The sequence below is a fragment of the Pan troglodytes genome, chromosome 3 (genome assembly GCF_028858775.2).
Source record: "Pan troglodytes isolate AG18354 chromosome 3, NHGRI_mPanTro3-v2.0_pri, whole genome shotgun sequence".
Taxonomy (NCBI): domain Eukaryota; kingdom Metazoa; phylum Chordata; class Mammalia; order Primates; family Hominidae; genus Pan; species Pan troglodytes.
The window spans coordinates 51,254,052-51,272,200 of record NC_072401.2 but is presented as its reverse complement, the minus strand read 5'-3'; the positions used below and the strand labels follow the sequence as shown (position 1 = coordinate 51,272,200).

The window sequence follows — 18,149 nt, the reverse complement described above, 5'->3', positions numbered from 1 at the left end:
TAAAGAGAGAGATTGTGTACAATATTTCCCCCAGATTACTTGAGCTTAGGGAGTATAGCATTGATTGTAATGCCACATCAATAATTTAATGTCAGTAAATACTTGATTATCATTAAAACAAGATATAATTGATTACATATATATATACACCGATATATATATCGGTGTATATATATATATATACCGATATATATATCGGATATATATATATATATATATACCGATATATATATCGGTGTATATATATATATATGTAATATCTGTATATATTTGGCCTATTAGTTAAATTTTCATGTCTTTTACCATCCCCATCCCATCTAGAGCTTAAGTGTTACTTTCAGAAAACAGCATACATATAATTCTAAGATCTTTTGATTCAGTGTCACGTTTTTTTTTGGTTCCTCTTGGAAAGATAGTTGTTAATAGGGCTCCCTCTTGTGGTACACACAGATATTGGGAAATAACTGGATCTGTGCACTTGTTGATAGATGCAAATGCAGCAGATGTGTGCTTCATAAATCATATGTATGTAAAAATTCTAAGTATTCACTTGAAAATGTGTAAGGGGATTTAATAAAGATATTTTATTGTGAATCCTGTTGGAAAGTGAACATTTGGTCCTATTAACAAGTATTTGAGTTTTTGTACTTAATTTGTAGAAAGCAAGTTGATAAATATATAAATATTTTACCTTTTTTGTTTTTTAAAAAAAGCAAATGTTGGTGTCTTCTCAAATTATATTTATTGTCTCTTGATTTCAAAACTGTGTTTACTGCTTAACCGGTCACATCTGGGGCCTAAACTAAGTCCTAGTGGGATAAATTTTATATACTTTCCATTCTGTGTTCTAAGTAAAGCAAAGTTAAAGATTCAAGAAGTTGAATGTGAGCAGGTGGCATCTGTTAAAAGTTTTGGCTTATTTTGTTTAACATGCCCTAGGCCACAGTCTTTTCTTTTTTTATGCCTTGGAGTCCAAGTAAAGGGAGATTATTCCTTGTTGTTTCTTATTTTTATTTCCCTGACAAGTTCAGAGAGTGGCTGTCAGTTTTGTCCAAAACCTTATGAAAAGGTTTCTGTTTATTTCCTTTCAGTATCATTTCATCTCCTTAAGAGCAATTTCTGGGACTATATTCTTTTTCTGCTGGTTTCAGTAGGAGATTATGAATGGTTGTGTACTGTTTTAAGGAAAATTGTTAGTTTTATTTATTTTTCTGTGTTTAGTAAACATTTAATACTTGAAAATGAGCCTTAGGAGAAAGATGAGGACTAATGCGATTATCAGTAATAGTTAAAATGCATCTGTTGAGTTGGATGCTTTATAGAATAAATAGTAAATTAGAAATAATCCCAGTATTTAGAATGAAATATATTCTCTTGTAGAATAACAGATACCATTGGACCAACAGAAACCTCAATTGCACCAAGACAAAGACCAAAGGCCAACTCTGCTACTACTGCCACTCCCAGTGTGCTGACCATTCAAAGTTCAGCAACACCTGTTAAAGTCCTTGCTCCTGGTGAATTTGGTAACCATAGACCAAAAGGTAATAGAGCCCCGCCAACCTCATCCGCTTAAAGGTTAATGTTAATATACCTTTTATGATTTGATTTCCTGACCTCAGGTGATCCTTAATATTGTAAAGCAGATAACATAATGCTTTCAGAAACTTTCTACTGATGTCTAATAAATTCAGTTGGTTTCTCAACAATTCAATTGTAGGCAAAGGGAAGTTACTGGCAATATAAAAGTATGGTACAAAAAACTCACGATTTGCTTTGATACTATAAATACAAACTCTTATCCCTAGAGTCATCAACTAATAGGGTTTGAGGTTGGGAATAAAGTTCAATGGTATGGAAAAAGTCTATGTTATATGAGAAAGAAAGTTGAAACACTAGTCTTACAAAGTTTATGTCTTTGTATTGCACCTAGAGCCTTGGTGAAGGGCTATCTTGAACCATCCGTATGGACATTACAATATAAAAACTTACCTGATTTTGAGAAAAATTTACTCATCTAAAGTATCTCCTAAGCATTATGGTACAGTGTGGTACTTAAAAAAAATTTTTCCCCCCAAAGAAATGTCCGTAACATTCGAGTAAACTTATTTTTCTCAAGGATCTGGGAGTATAACCTGAAGACTCACCTTAAAGAAATCCTGTTTTGCACTTTATTTCATGATAAATCTGTCGTGTTTTAATGTTAAAATGTTTTTAATGAGGATACCGTAATGGTTAAGAGTGTACGTTTTGAGTCTCATGAACCTGATTTGAGTCCTATTTCTCCCATTTTTTAGTAATATAGCTTCTAAAAGTACTAGTACCTATCTTAATAGGATTATTGGGAGGATTAAATGGCTGTTTAATGTGCTACCTGATACACGATATGCCTTTGATAAATGTTAACTATTAACTACTGTTGTTACTATCAAGTAAAGTATATGTTCAGGAAAGGTGATGTTTTTATTTTTTATTTATTTATTTTTTTGAGATGAAGTCTTACTCTTGTCCCCCAGGCTGGAGTGCAATAGCACGATCTCGGCTCACTTCAACCTCCGCCTCCTGGGTTCAAGCCATTCTCCTGCCTCAGCCTCCCAAGTAGCTGGGATTACAGGGGCCTGCCACCACACCCAGCTAATTTTTGTACTTTTAGTGGAGATGGGGTTTCACCATGTTGGCAGGCTGGTCTCGAACTCAAAGGGAAGTAGGCTTTTCTCTGTATTGGATACTGTCAAGAAGAGGGCATATGAAGCTGGGTGCAGTGGCTCATGCTTGTAATCCCAGCACTTTGGGGGGCCAAGGCAGGTCGAATTGCTTGAGGCCAGGAGTTCAAGACCAGCCTGAGCAATGGCATGGTGGTGCACACCTGTAGTCCCAGCTACTGGGGGGCTGAGGTGCAGAGGATCCCTTGGACCCAGTAGATGGAGATTGCAGTGAGCCAAGATCGCACTGCTGCACACCAGCCTGGGCGACAGAATGAGACTGTTTCAAAAAAAAAAAAAAAAGAAAAAAAGCAAGAGCTGTTATGATATGTTTAGGTTTCTTAATATAAATTTTGTCTAGAAAGAAGGAAGCTAAAGCCTCAGTAGCTAAAGATGTTGAGACATTTTTGGGGTTTGGACAATGTTCATGGTTTTGTCGCTGTTCAGACATGATTTTGGAGTGGTCTTATTTTGATCCATCAAAGTCATAGTGTCCTTGTCTAATGTTGTATGAGATTATTCAACAGGAGAGCACCAAGACTTAGCTGTGATTGCCAGGCCTAATCCTGATGTCAGGGGCCGTGTTTCTCTTTCTTACATGCTTTCAGCTTAAGTTGGAAAAATGTTCCTCTTTTTCCCCCAATAAGTGCATTTTTTTTTAAACATTTCTTCACCCTTTAAAAATAATACAAAAATTAACACGTGAGTATTGTATTTTAAAATATTCGGATTATACAGTAGTATTCAGTGAAAATGTAAATGTCTCCCTCCATTTTCTTCCCAGAGTTAACCAGCAGCTGTTTAATGTTCATCTTCCCAGTCCTTTTTTATGTTTTTACATGTATATATACAGATAGAAATAATTCATGTTGTATTTAAAATAAATGGAGGCCGGGCATGGTGGCTCACTGCCTGTAATCCCAACACTTTGAGAGGCCGAGTTGGGTGGATCACTTGAGGCCAGGAGTTCGAGACCAGCCTGGCCAACACGGCAAAACCCCATCTCTACTAAAAGTACAAAAATTAGCTGGGTGTAGTGGCATATGCCTGTAATCCCAGCTACTTGGGAGGCTGAGGCACAAGAGTCACTTGAACCCAGGAGGTGGAGGTTGCGGTGAGCCAAGATCATGCCACTGCACTCCAGGCTGGGCAACAGAGCAAGACTCTGTCTCAAAAATAGTAAGTAAATAAAATAGAATAAATGGAGTCATACTATACATACGTATTAGTTCGTTTTCATGCTGCTGATAAAGACATTCCAGAAACTGGGGGAAAAAAAGAGGTTTAATTGGACTTGCATTTCCACATGGCTGGGGAGGCCTCAGAATCATGGCGGGTGGTGAAAGGCGCTTCTTACATGGCGGCAACAAGAGAAAATGAGGAGGAAGCAAAAGCAGAAACCCCTGATAAACCCGTCAGATCTCATGAGACTTATTCACTATCACAAGAAAGACGCCCCCATGATTCAGTTACCTCCCCCTGGGTCCGTCCTACAACATGGGAATTCTGTGAGATACAATTCAAGTTGTGATTTGGGTGGGGACAAAGTCAAACCATATCATTCTACCCCTGACCCCTCCAAATCTCATGTCCTCACATTTCAAAACCAATCATGCCTTCCCAACAGTCCTCCAAAGTCATAACTCATTTCAGCATTAACCCAAAAGTCCACAGTCCAAGGTCTCCTCTGAGACAGGGCAAGTCCCTTCCACCTATGAGTCTGTAAAATCAAAAGCAAGCTAGTTACTTCATAGATACAATGGGGATAAGGTATTGGGTAGATACAGCCGTTCCAAATGGGAGAAATTGGCCAAAACAAAGGGGTTACAGCGCCCATGCAAGTCTGAAATCCAGGGGGTGGTCCAATTTAAAAGCTCCAAAATGATCTCCTATGACTCCAGGTCTCACATCCAGGTCATGCTGATGCAAAAGGTGGGTTCCCATGGTCTTGGGCAGCTCCTCCCCTGTGGCTTTGCAGAGTACAGTGTCTCTCCCGGCGGCTTTCATGGGCTGGCCGTTGAGTATCAGCAGCTTTTTCAGGCGCATGTTGCAAGCTGTAGGTGGATCTACTATTCTGGGGTCTGGAGGATGGTGGCCCTCTTCTCACAGCTCCACTAGGCAGTGCCCCAGTAGAGACTCTTTGTGGGGACTCTGACCCCACATTTCCCTTCTGCACTGCCCTAGCAGAGGTTCCCCATAAGGGCCCTGCCCCTGCAGCAAACTTTTGCTTGCGTATCCAGGCATTTCCATATATCTTCCAAAATCTAGGCCGAGGTTCCCAAACCTCAGTTCTTGACTTCTGTGCACCCACAGGCTCAACACCGAATGGAAGCTGCTAAGGGTTGGGGCTTCCACTCTCTGAAGCCACAGCCTGAGCTCTACGTTGGCCCCTTTGTGATTTCTTTTTTAACCTATAAGTTACTTAGGGGGCTGTTGTTATTAAATTTTCAAGGAGATAAAATATACTAAAGGCTGGAAGGATAGAGGGAAGTGAGGGGTAGGGAGAGATTTACTGAAGGATATAAAATTTTAGCTAGATAGGAAGAATAAATCCTAGCATTCTATACCACTGTAGAATGACTAGTTAACAATATTTTGTATAATTTCAAATAGGTAGAAAGAGGATATTGAGTGTTCCCAACACACACAAAAAAATGACAATGCTTGCAGTGACCGTTTTGCTAATTATCCTGATCTGATCACTATGCAAAATATGTATCAAAACATCAATATGTACTCCATGAATATGTACAATTATTATTTGCCAATTAAAAAATAAAAATTTTCAAGGTGAATGATTTTTGAGTAGTTATTTTAGTACTGTTTCAACTGGAAAGAAATACACTTAAAAGGCTAATGATGGTTGTATCTGTGTGGTGGAATTGTGATTTTCATTTTTTGACTTACATTTTTATAAGTATTTTCAAGGATAATTAAAGTGAACATGCATTTCCTTATAATTAGAAAAGTTAGAAATAGTTATAAAACTATTTTCATAAAGCTGTTGTACTTAGGTCTGAGGACGTTTGAGGATACTAACATTGATGAAAAAAGAACCCTTCTCTCCCTCCTTGCACTCTCTCCCCACTCTTTTTATCCTCTAGGATTGAACAGTTGCATTTGAATGTAGGGTAAGTTTATTAGAGGAGAATATAGAAGTTATGGTGCATTAGTGTATTGCATTAAGTGTATATCTTACTTTTTAGTTAATTTTTAAAGTTTATTCATAGGATTTGCCTAGGGTATAATTTATGGAGCTTATAAATAAATATCCATTTAGGAGACAGTGTTAATAGATCCATTACAGTGAGCATTTATTAATCATCTTTTGTATAAAAGGTTTTTTGGGACTCTTAACAGATGAGTAAGTCATCATCTCTTCCCTCAGGTTCCCTGGTTAGGAAATAGCCATGTAAGTCATTAACATGTGCAAGACAGACTGAAATGTAATAAACTGAGTGGAAGTGCTAGATGAAGGAACAAGGAAGAGAGGTTTGAGCTAAACTTTAAAGAATAAGAATTTCACTAGGTGGAAAATGGCATTCTAGACAGAGAATTATATTGGTACTAATACATACTCATGATAGTACATGATATTGTTGAGCAGTGTAGAACAAACTAACATGGATGTTGTGTTCATGGAGAGCCGAAGTATGAAACATGAAGTGTTTCTGAGATGTTGACTTGTTCAGAGTTGTAGACGACAAAATTAAGCTTCTTCGGTACTTATAATTAAAGTAAATCCCTATAAACTCTATGCATATGGAAGTTTTGTGTTATAAATAAGGATATAAATGCCTTAGTTAAATTATTATTGAAATGAGCATGTTGAAATCCAGCTTTTTAATTGAAATCATTAGTATGTTAATGTAAGTGTTTGGACCTGTCTTTAGGGGCACTAAGACCTGGAAATGGCCCTGAAATTTTATTGGGTCAGGGACCTCCTCAGCAGCCACCACAGCAGCATAGAGTACTCCAGCAACTACAGCAGGGAGATTGGAGATTACAGCAACTCCATTTACAGCATCGTCATCCTCACCAGCAGCAGCAGCAGCAGCAGCAGCAGCAGCAGCAGCAGCAGCAGCAGCAGCAGCAGCAGCAGCAACAGCAGCAGCAGCAGCAGCACCACCACCACCACCACCTACTTCAAGATGCTTATATGCAGCAGGTAATTTTTTTGTTTCTTTAGATATGGAAGTAGTGTGAAATTGATGCAGCAAATTGAATATCAGTGAATTCCTTTTTGTATCATGGGCACCTTGAACTCTAGATTTGAGTAAACACTTTCCCCAATTTTCTAATTATGAAAGAATACGTATTTAATTTGCAATCAGTGAAATACTTAAGAATACTCTAAAATAGGTTGCATTGTGGCCTTATGAAGAAAAGAATGTTCATCTGAAACATTTAGTATTCACAAATAAGCACTGCAGTTTATAATGAATATTATCTGAGGTTACGTTTTGAGTTCACAGACTAATAATGCTATTGTTGGAAAGGTGATATTAGGCTTTTCAGAAGTAACATTGTCTTAGATTTTTGTCACCCTCCTGGTTTTGGTTGATAGATCCAGAGTGGAGGGTAGTAAGTAGGTGGTACCATGGGATGCCCAGAAGACACCACTGAAGGGGAGATAAAAGGAGAGTGTAGATTTAGTGTAATGGGGCTTGGTTAGAAGTCACTCAGGTGTCTTTATCTTCTAGGAAAAGGTGGTAAATGTGTTTTGGTAGCTTTCTTCTAAACATCCTTAAATTGTGCTAAAAATGGTTTTAATTGAATCTGTTTTGTTGATAATTTTGAAACCAGTTCTGATAAGCATATTTATTAATAAATTATAGTAATTTAGAGTATAGCTATTTTGTATTGATGTTTGGACTACTGATTTCTCAAATCATTATGGTAAGATCAATACTTTAAAAAGGGCTCTGACACAAAAAAGGCATAACATTTATTAATTTGTTTGATTTTCTCGTTGTAGTATCAACATGCAACACAGCAGCAACAGATGCTTCAACAACAATTTTTAATGCATTCGGTATATCAACCACAACCTTCTGCATCACAGTATCCTACAATGGTAACTTACATAATTTCTAGAGATTTCTCTGAGTATACATTATGGTGTTGGAATTCACAGTATGAATCATATTATTCAGAATTTAGTAATTCAAAATCAAGTAAGTTAATTGACATGTATTTTATCAAAGCCAGTCATATATTCTCAAGCAGCTTTAAATTGCGCTGAACAATGGCACCTGAATATGGCACATAGTAATTGACCGATAACGTACTTCTCTTATGTCATTATATAAGGGAAATGATGTCTTACCTATAGTCTTTCGTCACATGTCTCTTTCATTCAGCATATATCTATTGAGTAAAAAAATGAAACCCAAAGGGAGAGTATATTTTCTTCAGAGAATAATTTGACTTTTTTTTTTTTTTTTTTTTTTTACAGCAACCACTATATTAGTGACTTTAAGCTACTCTTTTTCTTAAAATACTTAAAAGAGGATTTTTGATTCTGGCCAAGTGAGCCTACCTTTACAACTTTTTAAAAAGATTTATTTCATCTTGCTGTAGTTTTCTAGTAATAGAGCTGCTCCTGTAGATGATTGTTTTTTACGTTTCTGATTTTGTCACCAATGTGAAAGGAAGGAACATAGTAAATAGATGCAGTGCTGACAGTGCTTTAGGACTGGAGCATTGTTTTGTATAATATCATTTCTTTTTTCAGATGCCGCAGTATCAGCAGGCTTTCTTTCAACAGCAGATGCTAGCTCAACATCAGCCGTCTCAACAACAGGCATCACCTGAATATCTTACCTCCCCTCAAGAGTTCTCACCAGCCTTGGTTTCCTATACTTCATCACTTCCAGCTCAGGTTGGAACCATAATGGACTCCTCCTATAGTGCCAATAGGCAAGTATTTTTCCAGTGAAAGCAAAGGAAATTATTGTGGAAGTGGAAGTCATCGTTGAATGGTCGGTCATTAAGTTCTCTTAAATTAGTTTAGAATTTATCTTTCTGTAGAGCCACCCATTCTCTCTTCCTAGTCCTGTCTTCTGGTCCCTTGGCATCCCCATCCTTCCGTTTCCTCAGTTAATTCTGCTAACTGCTATTTGTAGGTAAGGTGTAGCAACATCTAACAGCATTTAGGGCTAAGGATATTATTGGCTTGTATGTAAAGGCATTTTTGGTAATGTAAGTATAAACAACACCCTAACAAGTGACTTCAGCAGTTAAAAAAAAATCCTTATAGACTTTCTCTATTTACATGTTATTACCTTTGATTAATTTTACTGTTTACTCATAAAGATTGTATAATTTAATTTAAATAGGTATAAACATTTTTACATATATGTATTTTCAGATGATATATAGTATACATACTGTTACCATAACATAGTTGGTAATAGTATATTTTGGCTATTGAGACATATTGGTTAGTAGCGTTATAAATTAAATAACTTTGGTACAATATTTCTTAAACTTATATACAAAATGGCACGTGCTTTGGCATCTTGTAGTTAAGAATCATCATCAATGCCTCCTAATGTTTTTAGATACCTAGGAGGTAGGAGCTGTTAGACTTCTGTTACATGAACACTGAAGTTCTCATACAATGCTGTTTAAGGATTTGAAACATTCGCTGAGAAAAGGTGTCTATAAGCTTTGGCTCAGAGTTGAGCAGGAGAAACAGCAGCATCAGTAGCATACTTGTACACTGCATCTCTAAAGAGAGCTAAAGTATGCAGTTTGCTATAGAATGCCTCCCAACCTCTGTGTGTGTGTGTGTGTGTGTATGCATGCATGCTTGTGTGTGCATGCATGCATGTGTGTGCACATGTGCAAGAGACAGATGGTGGGGCGGGTATGGTAGAGAGGGAGACAGAAACGAACTGATTTCTTGAACTACTTTTCTAAAGTAAGAATTGGGGTGGATGAATTAGGACAATTTTGTCTAAGGAGAGAGCAGAGTATAGGTCAAAGGCCAGTTTAAAGGTCCAGATCAGGCAGGGTGCGGTGGCTCATGCCTGTAATCCAAGCACTTTGGGTGACCAGGGCAGGCGGATCATGAGGTCAGGAGATCAAGACCATCCTAGCCAACATGGTGAAACCTCATCTCTACTAAAAATACAAAAATTATCTGGGTGTGGTGGTGCACGCCTGTAATCCCAGCTACTTGGGAGGCTGAGGCAGGAGAATGGCTTGAACTTGGGAGGCAGAGATTGCAGCGAGCTGAGATCATGCCACTGCACTCCAGCCTGGCAATAGAGCGAGACTCCATCTCACACACACACACACACACACACACACACACACACACAAAGTTCAGATCAGTATTTGCCAAACTCTTTGTCATTTATCTACTCTAGTTAAAATTTTTTGCTTTATTCACATAGTGCTTTTTTCTTTAATAAATTAGTAACATTATTGTGTATAATAAAATTAAAACATATTATACATTTTAAACAAATAAGATCCACTAAAATATAAAGTATGAAATGTAAATAGTAATCTAATAAATTTGCTAAGTCCCCTAGTGATAAGAATGGAATAATTTTCCTCATTAAAAATCAGATATTCTGCTTGATAATTGCTTAAAGATACTGATGAGGCTATTGTACTAATTAGATGATTGCTTTTTTCCACTTTTGATGCTAACTAGCATAAAAAATGTCAAATCTAGTTTATTTAGTTGGAAAATAGAAAAGATATTAACTGTCTTCTCTGACATAGCATATATATTGTGTATACTTCATATTCTAAAAGTCTGTCAGCTCCTGGAAGCAAAGTTATGTCACTGTTGAGAATGGGATGATGAATTGGAAATCTGTCTAAACTTCTGATTAGTTACAAAGAAAGTTGGATATCCAAGGATTTGAGGCATACACTGGCATGCAAGGTGCTGATGCCTGTAATGTATATTAATTACTATAGCACTGCCTGCTTTATTCTCATTTGTAGTGATGCTATTCGACAAATCACAGGTTTGATACATTAGACACTTTTCTTTTAATTTCTGTGTAACTATTAAAAAATAAGTTATCACAAAAATGATCTTGCATTCCCCAGGTTAGGAAATAATTGGGTTGCATATCTGGGAAAGTGCATAAGACTTGTTTTACTCCACTCCTATGAAATTTATGTATTTAAGGATATGGTAGAAAAAAGTATACACTCAGCCACTAAAGGTTAGAAATGTGGAACTTCATGTGGGAACATTGCTGCAGCCACACTTGGTACGTCAATGCTACTTCATTAATATTATACCTATCTAACATCAGATTGTATGTTGAGTATAGTATCTTCTGTAACAATTTAAAAAGAGCTCTAAACTAATGTTCCTGCTTGTAACAAAGTCAGTGGAAGAAGAGAATTGGGGTTAAATGTTTGTCTCTCAGTGGATAAGGGCTATTTGAGTAGAATATAAGAAACCAAGTAGTAGTTCCTTAGACAGAGGGAAAGAGTCACTATCTTTGTTGGAATGATTATTTCCTTTTCTTTTCCACTATCTTTTGCTAAACTTTCTACTCTTCCACCATGTTAATTTATCTTTAGTATGAATATCAGAGAGTATTACTGTGTTATATTCCAATAATAGTTAAAATAAACATCATCTATGCATACGTTATCTTCTTATGATATAATTGCCCTGTTATATTAGTTATCTGTTGATGCCTAATAAATTATCTCAAAACTTAATGGTTTAAAACAGCAGTTAACATTTATTATCTTACATACTTTCTTTGGATCAGAAATTTAGGGGTGGCTTAACAGGGTGGTTGTGTCTGGTAAGGCTGGGTCGGCTGTCCTCTGAAGGCTTGGCTGGTGATAAAGGATGTAATTTACAAGATAGTTCACTCACATGGCTTTGGGCAGGAGGCTTCAGTCCCCTGCCACATGGATTTCTTCAAAAGACTGCTTGAGTTTTCTCTTTGCCAAGGCAAAAATTATTTTGAACAAGGAATTATTGATTCTGGTTTCTCCCTCAATGAGTGATCCAAGAGACAGAGCAAGGAGGAATCTGAAATGTCTTTTTAGACCTAGTCTCAACAGTCATGGGCTGCTGCTTGTGCCATATTTCATTTGTTAGAATTGAGTCACTAGATCTAGCTCATGTTCAAGGGCAGTGAAATTCGGTTTCGCCCTTCGAAGGGAGGAATGTCAGATAACTTGTAGACATATTTTAATACCTGTTTAAACTAGGTTAAGGTGATAACCCTATTGAGTTACAGTCTGCCAATAGGAATCCATAAATTTATTTTGGGAATAGGAAGGGGGTGATTCATATAGGGAATCAGAAAGTTCTAAAAGGAATGATTGACAGACAGGAGGGGGGATGCCCATCTCTCTTTGAGTTTTACCCACTGTGATCTGTTTTTTTTTTTCCCTTCAATTTTCTGGGTAAAAACATCTGATCTGTGTTTTAAGGAGAGATGGGACTCTGTCACACAGAGGCAGGCTCAGACTGGCAGTTAATGCATCCAGAATGGACTTTAAACTGAATTGTTTTTTAAATTAAGATACCTAAGTTCTATTTACTAAGCAAGTCTATTTACTTGTAGGTAACTTACTATTTATTTTCCTCTGTTATATGCTAGCCTTCAGTAAGTATTTAAGTATCCTATTCTTGGCTCAGATATGCTGAAGGGGCTTGGACTAAGGGATTAAATAGACGACTTTTGCCTTTCTTTTCTCTTCTAAGACCTGTTTGGTGGCAATGGCAATGAGCTCTCAATGGTTAGGTAAATTTAGGGGATCAGTTAAGACTTGTGAAATTGAGATACTACTTTGAACATTAGGATTCTCCCTTCATTACTACTGTTAAGAGGATTTGCATGTGAATTATGAAAGGAACTTAATAGCTTTCTTACATTGTCTCGTTCTTATGCTATACAGTCATGCATTGCATAACAATGGGGACATGTTCTAAGAAATTGCATCATTAGGCAATTTTGTTGTATGAACATCATAGAGTGCATTTACACAAACTTAGATGGTATAGCCTACTACACATCTAGGCTTTATTATATAGCTTATTGCTCTTAGGCTACAAACCTGTATAGCATGTTACTGTATTTAGTACTATAGACAATTGTAACAGAATGGTAAGTATTTTTGTATCTAAACATAGAAAAGGTAAAATTAAAATATTGTATAAAGGATTAAAAATGGTACATCTGTATAGGGCACTTACCATGAATGGAGCTTAGAGGACTGGAAGTTTTTCTGGGTGGGTCAATGAGTGAGTCGTGAGTGAACGTGAAGACCTAGGACATTACTGTACACTATTATAGACTTGACTTTATAAACACTGCATTCTTAGAAAACACTAAATTTATATAAAATTTTTTTCTTCTTCAATAATAAATTAACCTTAGTTTACTGTGACTTTTTTACTTTATAAACTTTGAAAATTTAAAAACATTTTGACTCTTTGGTAATAACACAAAACACAAACATGTACAACTGTACAAAAATATTTTCTTTATATTCGTATTCTGTAAGTTTTTTCTTTTTTAACTTTTCTTTTTAAACTTTTTTGTTGAAAACTAAGACACAAACACACACATCAGCCCGGGCCTACACAAGATGTGGATTGTCAATATCACTGTCTTCCACCTCCACATCTTGTCTCACTGCAAGTTCTTTAGGGGCAATAACAGGCATGGAGCTGTTATCTCCTATGATAACAATACCTTCTCCTGGAATACCTCCTAAAGGACCTGCCTGAGGCTGTTTTACAGTCGACTTTAAATAAAATAAGTAGGAGTATACTTGAACATAACTCAAAAATATGGTACAGTAAATACATAAAGCAGTAATACAGTCATTATCAAATATTGTGCACTGTACACAATTGTATTGCTATACTTTTATACAACTGGCAGCCCAGTAGGTGTGTTCAAATCAGCATCACCACAAACACATGAGTAAGCTGTTGTGCTATGGTGTTACAATGGCTACAATATCACTAGGTGATAGGAATTTTTCAGCTCTATTTTAATCTTATGGAACCACCATCATATGTATGGTCCATTGTTGAGTGAAAGGTCATTATGTGGTATATGACTATATTTCCAGGCTGGGTTGAGGGAGAGGTACACAGGGATTCTTGGGTTAAGAAATCTTTATATTCTCATCTTCTCTTAAAAGCCAAGAGCCCTGTAGGATAATTTTCATAGAACCAGTGGTCTCAGGCTCCAGACTCTAGATACTTTAAATACTATAATAATTTATTATATGCAAAAATAACCCTCATTTAACTTTAGCTAATTTATAAAGCAGTCCTAGCAATTCATCTTTTGTTGGTAGCTATATATAGGGAATGCCTTTGTCAAAAGGAAAATTACTGTGGTGTCCCAGCATAACCAAGGCATTTGATCACTGTGTTCAGTAGTGATTTTAGAGTGATGCTGTCTGATAAGGTGACTGATTTTTTACTTTAAGTCTTGTTTACTATGATAATAACAGTTAATATTTATTATTTTTACTAGATATTGTTCTCTTTGCTTTACGTGTATTAAATTATTTAATCTTCTCAGCAACCCTATGAGGTGGATACTATTACTCCTTTTTACAGATGAAGTTGAGGCAGAGAAGTTAAGGAACTTGCCCAAGGGTACACAGCTAGGGTACCTTATGTAGGTGATTATGGAGCTAGTATACCTTATGGAGGTGATCTAGATCCCATATGTTCTCCCTCTCCATCTCATGCCCTTGTCTGTCATCTCTGTCATAAGGAAATGATTTGGTTTTCTAAGAATTTATAAAGTATAAAGTAGGGCATTGTAAATTTTTATTTATTTTAATTTTTCTTTCCATCTTCTTTTTTCTTACTCAATTATTACTATAGGTCAGTTGCTGATAAAGAGGCCATTGCAAATTTCACAAATCAGAAGAACATCAGCAATCCACCTGATATGTCAGGGTGGAATCCTTTTGGAGAGGATAATTTCTCTAAGTTAACAGAAGAGGAACTATTGGACAGAGAATTTGACCTTCTAAGATCAAGTAAGGGACACTTGAAGGCTTATTTTGCTTCACAGTAAAATAACAGCTCTATTATTATTCAGCAAGGCCAAAGACTTTTGAGAATGTGTATGGAAAATTCTTTTTGTGCATTTGAGGGCAAAATTCAGGCCATCTTCTTATACATATACTATCAAATTATGTTGTGTGCATTAGAAATCAGTTGCTTGATAGTAGCTATTAAACCCAATATTGCTGATAGTATGCTAATATCCTAAAACTTAAATATTGCATATCTATGAATGTTAAATTCAGAATATCTCTAAAACATGGAAAATTGATGTTTCAATATAAAGGGAGACATTTTATTATTTTGCCTTACTAATGATTTTGCAGCTCTGTTTTTCTGCACACTCAATAGAAAATATTGTGGGTCTGAGATGCCCTTTGAAAATGCCTGAAAGAAAACATGGGCTACTACATTATGTTAATGTTTTGTAATGCCCTTTTAATGAGTGGTGACATAAAAGGGCTGCTTTGTTGTCCTGATATGGCAAAAATTAAATAAATTCTTTTTCACTTTAAATCAGATATCTCAATGTTTTTACTTGGAATCATTGCTTTTCTTTGAACTACCTAATATATGTCAAGCTTCGCCACACATATTTTAGAAATGTCCTTTTTGAAAGAATGATGTGAGTGTTTTGAGTAGGTTGCCAAATAGGAGCAAAAAGCTCACTTCTAGAGTATGTAGATAATTTTCAGGTTTCTGAGGCTTTGTGTGTGTGTGTGTGCGCGCGCATGTGTGTGCAGGTGTGCACACAAAACAAGTGTGTTTTCCCCTTTTGCATGTGAAAAGAAGGTCTTAATAGTCCCTAGTTTATAGTTCCTAGTTCCTGTTTCATTTAGGTAATTGGCCTTATGAGAATGTTTAATAGATGAAATGCTTTGTTCTGAATTGGTATATATTTTATGTAAAATTCCTGTAAGAATAGTTTGGGATTTAAATTTGTATTTTATATATTGGTTATATGATTATGAAAATTAAATTGATGATTAAATGCAGATATAAAAATAAGTTCTGAGCTGTTAATAAAGGTTTCTTAATAAAACTGATCACATGTTACTAAAACAGTTTTTTTTTAAACCACAACTTTTTTTGTTTGGCATTTTCCTAGAATTTATGTTGAGTAGGCCCAAAAGCAAGATTTTTTGTTTGTTTGTTTTTTGTTTTTTGAGACCGAGTTTTGCTCTTGTTGCCCAGGCTGGAGTGCAACGGCGCAATCTCGGCTCACCGCAACCTCCGCCTCCTGGGTTCAAGCAATTCTCCTGCCTTAGCCTCCCGAGTAGCTGGGATTACAGGCATGTGCCACCACGCCCAGCGAATTTTGTATTTTTAGTAGAGATGGGATTTCTCCATGTTGGTCAGGCTGGTCTCAAACTCCCGACCTCAGGTGATCCGCCCACCTCGGCCTCCCAAAGTGCTGGGATTACAGGCGTGAGCCACCATGCTCAGCTCTTTCAAAGTTATGGAAGGGGTAGATACAAGGTGTAACCAAATCATTATAATTTATAGGATTATATTTAAAGCAAAAGATATTAATTTTAATGTGTACTGACCAGGGTTTGCTAAATTAGTATTTTCAACTGCTTAGGTAAAAAATTATTTTTAACAAATGAATTTATGAAATGGGTATTCACATTATTTTGTATCTTATAAAAATGTGTTATTCTAAGTTCCCTAGAATTTGTAATGACATCAAAGTAGTTTTATTTACTTAGCATAGGCAAGAGTGACATATGAATATGCGTATATGTATATAACTTCATAAAAATTGGGTTGAGCACGTAAAATTCTTAAGTAGCTATTTTTAAGAATAGCTTAAAACTTCATGATCAGATAATGTGTAAATTTTAAACTTCATGATCAGATAGCATTTGTAAATTGTGCGTGTGTCTGTGTGCACATGTGTATGCCAAAGAGAGTTCAGACTTTGCAGTATTAATTACAGAAAGATATTAAGTTCCAAAGGAAAGTGCAGGAGGAATTTTATGTGAAGGTTAGACTTGGAGCAACCTTAGCCATTTGGAAAAACAGCTACATGGTCCATGAGCTACTGAAATTATTGTCACAAGTCTGATGTGCTTAATTTGGCACACAGTACCAGAAAACATAAATTTTGATCCCTGACAATGTTACTTAACTAGATTGTAATCTCAGATAAGTCACTCAACTGTTGTTAGTCTCACTTCCACATTTATAAACTGGGGATAGTGATGCCTACTTCATAGGGTTGTCCAGATAATTAAATGATGTCTTTAAATTTGGGCACTCAATAAATAAATGCCACTTTCTCTTTTCTCACTTTCTGTATAAGCCTTTTAAGAGGTTTTTGGCTTTTAGCCAGCATTTAAAAATTATATTTAAATTATTAGTTTCTCAGTGGTAATTTAACAGTCAAATTAGAAGGGGCTTTGTGGGCAAACACATCAAAAGCAGAAGTGACAAATGATAGCAAGGAAGTTGATGGAAAAGTGTCTGTTTTTCCTTTAATAATTGATACTCATTGTTCAGTGACTATTTTGGGGTCATTGAACCCACTCTTTTAGGGTTCAAAAAAGGTGAAGTGTCATTAATAAAAAAGTTCATAATTACTATAAAGTTGTGTATAAAATGTAGTTTAGAAAGATTTCCTTTCAGAGTTTAACTTAACTGTAATATTTAGTCATCTTTAGCACCTCTCTCAGAAGCAATAAGATATCTAATATTTGATCTATTTGATGAGTTTATATTATATTGATGGGCAAAAGACCTCTTCCAGAACCTTCAGAGTTTATTGGAAGACTAATTGTTCAATGAAAATTGATAGATGGTCATTATATTAAACTTTCTTAAAGTTTAATGACTTTCACCTTTTTTGAATTCTGAAATAGTGGGTTCAGTGACTCCAAAATTTTGCCCATCAGTATAATATAAATCCTATCATTTTCCAAAATGAATAAATAAACTGTTGATTCAGTTGAAATGCAATGTAGGATATTTGTACCCTTTTCCTTGACACAGGTATTAACAATTTTCCAAAGTCTTTTCTAAAATAATTTATATTTGGGTTTATAAAACACTTTCCAGTGAGAAACTGAAAGCCTTTATATGGTCCTTAAAAGTATAGGTATTGCCAATGTAATGATTATTCAGAATAATACATTCCCATTTGGGGTTTTATTTTGAATATGATTCATGGTTATTTTTTTAAAAACAAAAAAAGGAAAATAATATGCTGTTTAGGGAATATTTTACGTGTATTATCCAGAAAGTAATTTTCAAATCATAATAGTATTTTGAGATATCAAAATTCTAAAATATTACTAATTAGTGATCTTTAAGAAAACAGTTGATTTCCTATACTAGGCAAAGGGATTTAATATGTAAAATAAACTAGATTCTTCTTGCTTTCACTCTTCACTATA

At 35.8% G+C, this 18,149-nt stretch overlaps 2 protein-coding genes across 5 annotated transcripts in view; one reads left to right on the top strand and one right to left on the bottom strand.

Moving 5' to 3' along the window:
- Nucleotides 1-18,149, bottom strand: part of PAQR3 (progestin and adipoQ receptor family member 3) — a 153,943-nt gene that overhangs the window by 78,491 nt on the left and 57,303 nt on the right.
- BMP2K (BMP2 inducible kinase) overlaps nt 1-18,149 on the top strand; it is a 144,791-nt gene that overhangs the window by 92,646 nt on the left and 33,996 nt on the right. For all 4 annotated transcript variants that reach the window (XM_063808845.1, XM_009447679.4, XM_526576.7 and 1 more), the window contains exons 10-14: nt 1,381-1,544; nt 6,596-6,870; nt 7,681-7,779; nt 8,440-8,624; nt 14,566-14,723. In XM_063808845.1, coding sequence (XP_063664915.1) covers nt 1,381-1,544; nt 6,596-6,870; nt 7,681-7,779; nt 8,440-8,624; nt 14,566-14,723 — 881 coding nt within the window. The remainder of the gene's footprint in view (nt 1-1,380; nt 1,545-6,595; nt 6,871-7,680; nt 7,780-8,439; nt 8,625-14,565; nt 14,724-18,149) is intronic.